The 10,737-nt window shown below is 39.3% G+C and overlaps 1 protein-coding gene across 1 annotated transcript in view; it reads right to left on the bottom strand.

Moving 5' to 3' along the window:
- Positions 1-267: 267 nt before the first annotated feature.
- LOC123872258 (cationic amino acid transporter 2-like) overlaps positions 268-10,737 on the bottom strand; it is a 42,121-nt gene continuing 31,651 nt past the window's right edge. Inside the window, exon 14 of the mRNA XM_045916428.1 lies at positions 268-769. Coding sequence (XP_045772384.1) covers positions 630-769 — 140 coding nt within the window. The 3' untranslated portion in view covers positions 268-629. The remainder of the gene's footprint in view (positions 770-10,737) is intronic.

Below are 10,737 nucleotides of genomic sequence, written 5' to 3'. Positions count from 1 at the left end.
TTAAATGTAAAACAGCAGAATATAAATGTGAAACAGATCAGTAATTTCCTATTATAAGCCCGAGCGTTAGTGTACGCAAAGGTAAGGCTCAAGGCATAGTGACGCAGTGTCGAAGCTTCGCTAAGCGTCAGCCTGTAACATTGAGATTTATAGAGCACACTTTGTCTTTGCTCAGACTTAAGACACTGTTAAAACGAGCGTTATACCGCTGGCATAAATTCATCTAGTTTTAACTGAAACTTAAGTCTAAGCAAAGTCAAAGTGCGGTCTATAGATTTCAACCTAAGTGACTTTAAGAATCTACGCCCGATTCACAAAATACACTTCCAAAACTTATTACAGAACTGTTTTGCCCACGCCTCTTCTGCCATCTTGTAAGGTTTTAAACGCACTCAAATACTGCATATAAAAGACTGTAATTCTATTAGGACTGACAACCTTCCTATCTTCCACATCTGTTGCCGTTCCTGTTGTGTCGTGCCGTCGTGCTGTGGTTGTGCTGCAGTACACCTTCGACTTGTAAATGGGTCTCCTCAAATACTGGATATAAAAGATACTATAGTGCTACTAGGACTGACTACTTCCCTATCCTTCACACCTGCTGCAGTCGTCCCTGCTGTGTCGTGCTGTCAGCCGAGGGTGTGCTGCAGGTTGTGCTGCAGCAACGCGGTTTGGCTGTCGTTGTGCAGCTCCGCCAGTTGGACTGAGTCCAGGGTCCTGCGGCGCTCTGAGCTATGCCACGCCCCATAGGTTATGTAGATGAGGAGGCCTGAAACAAAGGACACATCTATAACTACTGATTCATTCGGGTGGATAGAACTGTACTTTGATTGGTATTCAAATGAAAACTAAACTACGTTTGATGGACGGTTTTGACGGATTCTCTTTTTTATTGTTATTCAGATAAAAGCTAGCTCTTGACTGCAATCTCACCTGGTGGTAAGTGATGATGCAGTTTAAGATGGAAGCGGGTTGACCTGGATATGGTAGTTTTTTTTTTAATCCATACCCCTTCGGTTTCTACACGGTATCGTACCGGAACGCTAAATTGCTTGGCGGCACGACTTTGCCAGTAGGGTAGTAACTAGCCATGGTCAAAGCCTTCCACCAGACCAGACCAGAAATTAACACGTTATAAAATTCCAAACACACCGGCGCAAGGCGACGAAAGAAGAAAAAAGTTTATTTAATTGTGCCACACATCACAATATGTTATTACTAGAGGATGCCCGCGACTTCGTCCACGTGGATTTAGATTTTTAAAGATCCTGTGGGAACTGTTTGATTTTCCGGGATAAAAAGTTGTCAATGTGAATTACAGTCTACCTCGGTACCAAATTTTATACAAATCGGATAAGCGGATGGATATTTAGGAATCCCGCTGGAACTGGTTGATTTTCCGGGATAAAAAGTAGCCTATGTCCGTCCCCAGGATAGCTAACTCTGTACCTTTCGTCTGAATCGGTTAATCTGTTGGGCCTTGAAAAGGTAGCAGACAGACAGACAGACACACTTTCGCATTTATAATATTAAGTACTAGCTGATACCCGCAGCTTCGCCCGCGTGGAATTGATCAGATCCCCTGCAGCATCAGGATTGAGGAGTTGGAATCCAAATTTTTTATGAAACAATGTCGCAAAGTTCCTCTATCGATTAAAAAAGAAATGACGCAAATCGGTTCAGAAATCTCGGAGATTTCGGTGTACATAGGTAGAAAAAAACACACTCCCTTCTTGAAAGTCGGTTAAAAAAGTAGCCTATGTTACACCTTGGTCAATCCTCTACATGTATGTGAAAATCCCGTTAAAATCGGTTCAGCCGTTCCGAAGATTAGCCTTTTCAAACAGACAGACAGACAAAAATTTTAAAAACGTGTGATTCAGTTATGGTATCGTTCAAATAACCATATGACCTTAATATGTGGTAGTTATTTCGAAATTACAGACAGACACTCCAATTTTATTTATTAGTAGTATAGATAAGTATGGATAACTAAGAATTGGTTATCACGTCGCTCCACTTGAATATTAAAGTCAACATGCCTCAAGCAGAAGAAGCGCCGGAACAAACTGTCCGAACCGAACCGAACGCGTCGTCACTTGCATGTTCGGCATACGATCGCGTTTGTAGCGTGGTATGGCTAAACCCTTAAAACATGCACGAATACTGTTTTAAATATAGATTGAATTTTGAATTACTTAATTGCAGAGTGAATTGCTTTATATTAAACTAGCGGCACGCTATGATGGCCGGTTTGACGTTTGTCCGCTCATGAAGTTCCGTATTAATTGATAACGACTTTGAAGGAAATAATTGTATTACTTTATTGACGATAGTGATGTGCAGAGATTCATAAATTTTATCGAATGTAGTTTTAGGTTTAGGACTCAAAATTTATTTATTAAATTGATTTCTTAAATGTATACAAGTGTAGAAAAATCAGTTTGCACCATTTAAGGGGTGAATGTACTTGTGAATATGAACAATTTTCACTATGTGGACAAACCTCTGAAATCGCAAAAAAATATCAATAAATTTTTAAAAATGGAATCTAATACGATCGTCACATAGGATCGCTGGCTAGCACAACTACTACCTCCGGCAAACTCGCGTCAATGCTCAATGCAAAACAAAGCAGTTTCGAATTGACGTTGCTTCGAAAAGTATAAACTGTCAGTGCAATGCGATTGTGATATAGTTTTGACCTGGCTTTGGATTTCAAATATTGATACTGCATTACTGTTGACCCTTGCTCGTTAATTTGGACTCTGTTCAAGCCCTTTGTTGTGGATTTCGTCGATATGACCGAACGTACGCAGAGAACTGTTCTAAATAGTCAGACACGTGAGTTCGTAATACGCCTTCGTAACTATTTCGATCGTGAAGCTCAAAATGGAGGGCCAATTTTACCTATAACGTCAGTGGTTGAACGCGTAGCTGATGCGCTTAATATTGGACAACGAACTGTTAGACGGATAACTAAAAAAAAATATGGCGAGACTGGCACAGAAGAAAATAAACTTCACACACCAAAAAAGAGAAAACGAGCAAAACCAGTCGTAGGCATCGATAGCTTTGATGCCGATGCTATCCGAAGACATGTTTACGGCTACTATTTACAGAAGGAGTATCCAACAAGAAAAAAGTTGGTGCATTCACTGAAGGAAGCTGGATTATTCTTCGGTGGGGAAAGTTCTTTAACGAAGATTTTGAAGACCATTGGATTTCGATACAAAAAATGTAACAAACGCAAAATATTGATGGAAAGATTTGATATAGCGATGGCAAGGTATACTTTTTTACGGCAAGTGAAAGAAATCAAAAATTGGCAAAATGTTGTGTTCTTGGATGAAACATGGCTTAATGCTAACCATACTGTAGGCCGTTCTTGGAACGATGACACAGCAGCATCTACTTCCAAAGTTCCTGTAGGAAAAGGATCGCGACTTATAATTTGTCACGCCGGAACCATCAACGGGTTTGTCGAAGGTTCTCTCATGGCTTTTGCGTCAAAAACCACTGGAGACTATCATGAAGACATGAATGGAGAAAAGTTTACTGAATGGTTTACCTCAATGTTGTGTAGCCTCCCTGAACCATCTATTATAATTATGGACAACGCCCCATACCACTCGATGCAAATTGACAAGCCACCTGCCCAATCCCAAAAGAAAGCTGATATCGTCGCATGGCTTCGTAAAAATGGCGTAGATGCAAACATGAATATGTTAAAAGCGGAATTAGTACGTCTTTTAAAAGAAAACAAACCAACCAAGATCCGATACGTCATTGACGAAATAGCATTAGAACATGGGCACAGAGTTATACGGTTACCGCCTTACCATTGTGAGTATAATGCGATTGAGTTGGTGTGGGCTCAAATTAAGGGATATGCTGCAAGACACAATACAGAACCCCCATTTACCACAAAAAAAATGCTAAAATTATTAGAAGAAGCTTGTGAACATGTGACTAAAGGAGACTGGGAAAAGGTTGTGAATAGAACTGTTAAATTAATAAGGGAAGATTATGAAAGAGATGTGAAAATAGATAATATTATAGAAAACGAACATATAATTATTAATGTATGTGATGATAGCAGTGACGACAGTGAAAATAGTAGTATGGACGAATCTGATTAATTATGGCCTTTTGTGGCACCTTTTTTGGTATCTTTTGTATTCATATGTTTCTTGTGTGCATATAAAGTATGTATATTCATTTTCGTTCAAATATTCAGTTCGTTCAAATAAATTAAATAAACATATACATTTTTGTTTTATTAAACCTATTTAATCAGGTACAAAAACAAAACTTAATTGTTTTTTGTTCGAGAATAAATTGACATTCCACATCACTATTGTAATGTGTCAAACCGGCCATCATAGCGTGCCGCTAGTGTAATTTTATTATAAGCTGCAGTTTTGCTCGTCTTTTTTTAAAGGATCTGAAGAAAAAACCGGCCAAGTGCAAGTCGGATTCGCGCACCGAGGGTTCCGTACTCGGGTATTTTTTTGACATTTTGCTCGATAAATCAAAAACTATTATGCATAAAAATGGTATAGTTAGTTACCTTACTTTGACATTTTTAATTTTTTTTTAATGACGTAATCACAAACTCATTGTTTTCAGATTTATTCCTGTACTTGTGCTATAAGACCTACCTACCTGCCAAATTTCATGATTCAATCAATGTCAATGTCAAGTCAATGGGAAGTACTGTATAGGTTTCTTGACAGACACGACGGACAGACAGACAACAAAGTGATCCTATAAGGGTTCCGTTTTTCTTTTTGAGGTACGGAACCCTAAAAAGCCGAGTTCTTATAATATATACCTACTTCAACTTGTTATAAGTATCACAAAAGCTCCTTGCGTGATAATAAAGAAACTATTACTTACAGCTATTATTATTATCCTATTTAGTAGATAAGTATTATCGCGATAATAGTAAATAGTTAATTAAAAAAACCGGCCAAGTGCGAGTCATACTCGTGCACTAAGGGTTCCGTACTCGGGTAATTTTCCGACATTTTGCACGATAAATCAAAAACTATTATGCATAAAAATAAATAAAAATCTGTTTTAGAATATAAAGGTAAATCCCATTCATATGATACCTTACTCGGTATAATTATCTTACTTTGAAAACTGAAACACATTTTAATTTTTTTTTAATGACGTAATCAGAAATTCACGGTTTTCGGATTTATTCCTTTACTTGTGCTATAAGACCTACCTAACTACTAAATTTCATGATTCTAGGTCAACGGGAAGTATGGGTTTTCTTGACAGACACGACGGACGGACGGACGGACATGCAGACAGACAGACAGACAACAAAGTGATCCTATACGGGTTCCGCTTTTTCTTTTGAGGTACGGAACCCTAAAAAAGCTCATTAAAAAGTAATTTCCCTTTTTATACAAACGCTTGTTATATAAAAAGTCTCAATACATTTAAATTACTATAGTCTACTGTGAACACGAGACCAAGGAATATTTATTTGGTCTAAAATGTCTGCAATACCAAATTTTTACTTGCTATTAATAACACTTGTTACAATATGTCATTTCAATGACGCACAGTTACTGCCTCCATTAAACCCTACGCCGGAAAACGCATATCTGGACTTTATCGGTCTCGCCAACAGGTACGGGTTTCAGCCTCTACAGCACGAAGTTACCACAGACGACGGCTACATCCTCACGCTCTTCCATATCCCAGGCAGGAGCAAGTACCCTGTGTTACTCGTTCACGGTTTAGTAGACACCTCAGATACTTGGCTGCTAAGAGGTGAGAATTCTCTAGGTGTAACACTAGCGAACGAAGGCTATGACGTCTGGTTCGCAAACTCAAGAGGCAACAGATACTCAAGAAGACACGTTTCTCTCGATCCAGACAACAATGCAACATATTGGAACTTCAGCTTCCACGAAATGGGCTACTACGATCTCCCCGCGATCATAGACAGAATCTTGAACGAAACACAGAAACCTTCCGTAACAGCTATCGGGCATTCCAGAGGAAATCTAATGTTCTACATCCTCGGCGCCACCAGACCGGAGTACAACTCCAAGGTGAACGTGATGATATCGCTGGCACCGATCTGTCACTTAACTAACACTAAACCTCCCGTAATGACACTCTTGCAAGCACTACCAACTATCTATCAATTATTCAACAGCCTCAAGTTTGGAAACACGGAATTCTTAGGTTTCAACAGCACGAGCACAAAATTAATTCGAGCTTATTGTACGTATCCCGTAATTGGCAACGAATTGTGTCTAAATACTTTAATTTTCCAATTATTTGGATTCGATCCGAAGGAGTTAGAGCCGTCTTTCGTGAATGTATTCATATATCACTTTCCTGCGGGCACTTCTTGGATGGACATCTTGCACTTTTCGCAGCTGACAGGAAATGATTTTGCGCAATTCGATTACGGAATTTCTCAGAACTTTTTAGTCTACAACTCTTCAGTTCCACCGGCGTATAACCTGACGCTGGCTACGATGCCGTTCGCTCTGTTGGCTGGAAGGAACGACCGTCTGTCGACGCTCCCGGACGTGGCCATACTGAGGAACCAGTTGCCAAATGTAGTAGACTACACAGTCAATCGGCGCGCTTTGTTCAACCACGCGGATGATGTTTGGGGTAGACACATGCCCGATTATCTATTTCCGGATATATTTCGAGTGTTAAACCAGTACAACCAAGTCTAACTTTTAATAAATTCAGTCCATTAGGTAAGTGGGCTGCTCGCATTAATGTAAGAGAAATAAAAATTAACAAAACTTAATAAAGGACAAGATCGATGAATAAATATTTTGTGATTTATCAATCCTTCTACATTAAATTTGATACATTCGACTACTGATAAAATTATTTTATGTTTAGATAATTTGACTAATGAACTGTGACTCCGATATAAACCGAACAGAATCGTATATATAAATATAAATTTTCAACTTGTTTTAAATGTATTGTATTATAAGATTAGAAAAGATGACGCCACCGAACGCGTCGTGTTTTATTTTAATAATTTCATTAATTCTGCTCTTGAAATGTAACCTTGTACTCGCCCAAATTCTGTCAATGCTTACCACGGAACTTCCGGAAGACGCTACGTTGAATTTCACTGGACTCGCCAGAAAATACGGTCATCCGGCGGAGACGTATCAAGTGGAAACTCAAGATGGGTACCTCCTGGAGCTTTACCATCTGCCGGGCAAAGATCGGATACCGATACTGCTGATGCACGGTTTCTTGGATTCATCGGACACTTGGATAATAAGGGGAGACGATTCTCTCGCAATCAATTTAGCGAACAACGGGTACGATGTATGGCTCGGCAATACTAGAGGCAACAGGTATTCGAACAAGCACACCAAGTTGCATTCAAGAGACAGACAGTATTGGCAGTTCAGCATCCACGAACTCGGGTATTACGATCTACCCGCGATCATAGACAAAGTGCTGCTCGAAACGGGCGCGACAAATCTAACAGCCATTGGACATTCTCAAGGAAACGCCATATTCTACATCCTCGGTTCCACCCGCCCGGAATACAATAAGAAGATCAACTTATTGATAGCGCTCGCGCCTATATGTTTCATGCACCATACTCCCTCACCTGTGTCTATATTTTTAGTAATCGCACCAACGCTAAGAAAAAATTTCGGATTACTAGGCATTAACGAATACGATCTTCTAAGTTACGACGACGGTTACGCGGGTGGATTTCGAAAAATCAGAGAATTCTGTTCGGACCCGTGGTTTGGTTACCACATATGCGCAAAATTGATTTTGTTCCCGATCATTGGATTTGATACTCCTGAACTCGATGCAGAGTTCTTTAGAGTGTTGATTAATCACATGCCTGCTGGAACATCTTGGATGAATTATGAACACTTCGGGCAGATCGGCACCAACAAAAGGTTTGCCCGGTACGATTATGGCGTCTCTGGTAATCTACGGGAGTACAATGCAACAACGCCACCTTTATACGAGCTGGAGAAGGTCACCATGCCTGTCGCTCTGTTCGCAGGAAGAAACGACCCTTTGTCGGACATAACAGATGTGGGTCTGCTGAAGGACCAGCTGCCAAACCATGTGGAATTCTTGGTGCATCCTCGCAAGCAGTTCAGCCACGGTGACAGTGTATGGGGAAAACATATGAAAAAATATTTGTTTCCTTACATTTATGATACGCTAAAACGGTTTGTTCATAATTATCCATAAAATGTTTAACTTTGTTTTTTTAAAGAAAATAATTTCCCTTTCCCTTGCAATCGATTAAATACAAGTGTAAATTAAAAATTTATAACACCCCCGACAAGTGAAGGTTACAATAACTAGAAAATAGCTGATAACTTTCAAGCGGCTGAACCGATTTTCTTGGATTATAGCTAAGAACACTCTCGGTCAAGCCACCTTTCAAACAAAAAAAAAACTAAATTAAAATCGTTCAGTAGGTTAGGAGCTACGATGCCACAGACACATACATAGATACACACATCAAACTTATAACACCCCTTTTTTTGGGTCGGGGGTTAAAAATCGATCAAGTGCGAATCGAACTCGCACGCGAAGAGTTCAAGGGCTCGTACAAGAAGTACACTTTATAATTTTTTTTTATTTAGCATGGTGGCCATTTCGAATTTTGGTGTTAAAGCGTTAATAGAAATACACAGTGTAAAAATATCAATTTTCTACCTTTTTTTTATACACAGGAAATGCCTAACGCATACCCTTCCGTCAGGGGAAACGGAAGGTTATGTGGGGCTTGCACCCACTAAAACCTGTGTTTGTTCCTCAACGGACTGGCGGTTGCGCGGGTATCACTAAGGTAGTATTAAAATGTCTATTAATGAGATGGCGAATTAATTACTGTACTATTCGTTTCATTTGAAAGCCCCGCCTTCAAGGAATGAATATACCTACTCTTTGAGCCTCAATAGCTCAACCGGTAAAGGAGTGGACTGAAAACCGAAAGGTCGACGGTTCAAACCCCGCCCGTTGCACTATTGTCGTACCTACTCCTAGCACAAACCTGACGCTTAGTTGGAGAGGAATATTAGTCATTTAACATGGCTAATATTCTTTTTAAAAAAGAAAAAAAAAACGAAAGCTAGTAGGTCCCACAAATTGCTATTGCGCTGGAACCATGTCTCATTAACATCGAAATAACGTCATTTTTACGTCAGCCAAAATAAAAATGTTAACAAGTGTAAATTAAAAATTTATAACACCCCCGACGATCCAAAGTATTTGAGCTTTGTATTTGAGTTTTCCAAAACATCATTTTCAAATAAATAATTATGTATTTAGGCAACGTCCATCTTGACAGCTTGACATTTGTCTATTGACATAATATTATGAACCTAACGGTTATCTAACCTTCTTTTCTACAAGAAAACTAGAAAAGAGCTGATAACTCTTAAACGGCTGAACCAATTTTTTTAGATTATAGCTAAGAACACTCTCGATCAAGCCACCTATCAAACAAAAAAAACTAAATTAAAATCGGTTCATTCGTTTAGGCGCTACGATGCCACAGACAGATACACAGATACACAGATACACAGACACACAGATACATACGTCAAACTTATAACACCCCTCTTTTTGGGTCGGGGGTTAAAAAAATATACCATCAGCTCGAAACTTCAGTCTAGTGCTGACGTCACTAAAACGGCGGACACGCGCATTAGCAATTTGCGGGACTGTGTAAAATGCAGATATTAGGAGATTTTTAAATTTTAAACTATAATCTTCATTAAAAAAGTTGTACAAGATTATGTTCCGAAAGTACGAGATATTTGACATCGATGGTACGAGAAAACACTTTCGACATCTGGCAACACTGTGACACACAGCCCGCTGACAGACAAACAGACGAACGGACAGCGGAGACTTAGTAATAGGCTTCCCTTGACACCCTTCTTTTACGAAACCCTAATGAGTAATGACCGAGATGGGTATATAAAGATGGACATTTCTTAGCCTGTTTTATATCTATTTATGCCTATATGGCCTAAAAGCATAATAAAATGCATAGCAGGTAGGTACTTACCATGTTTATTGTGAAATGCATTAGGTTTTCCCAACAAAATAAAGAAAAATAGCAACAGTAATCCTTTTACTAGTTTAAATAAAGTAAAGATATTTGTATTGACACTTGCATTTGAAGCTAATCACTAAAACGTATACGTGACGACTAACGGCCGGTTCACACATGTCTCCGTTTTACTGTTCCGTTTTATCGTATACGTTTTTTTTTCGTCAATGGCGTACTTAGTTGTATGAGCGACTTCACACATGGCACAGTATTCTGTATACAGTAAAAAATATCGTTCCGTAAAAAAATTACATTCCGTTTTGTCATCGAATACTGGACGGACGGAACGAAAATATACGGATACGTAGAATTTTAACGGATAGATCCATCCTTGTAGAATAGCGGCGGTATACTGCGAGTTTTCTGTTCACACATCGCATCCAGTAATGACGGATCCGTTGAACGTTATACGGTGTCTATGTGTGAACAGAGCATAAATTTATGACGTATCCGTTAAAAACGTACCAGTAAAACGGACTCCCATGTGTGAACGGGCCGTAAGACCGAAGCCACACGGTGCGTTTCGATTCGACCACACGATGCGATTTTTAAAAACCTATATCTACGGGAAAGAAGTCGCGGGCATCGGCTAGTTTAAAAATACATATCAAAAA

The sequence above is a fragment of the Maniola jurtina genome, chromosome 15 (genome assembly GCF_905333055.1).
Source record: "Maniola jurtina chromosome 15, ilManJurt1.1, whole genome shotgun sequence".
Taxonomy (NCBI): domain Eukaryota; kingdom Metazoa; phylum Arthropoda; class Insecta; order Lepidoptera; family Nymphalidae; genus Maniola; species Maniola jurtina.
This window is presented reverse-complemented; position numbering and strand designations above follow the sequence as displayed.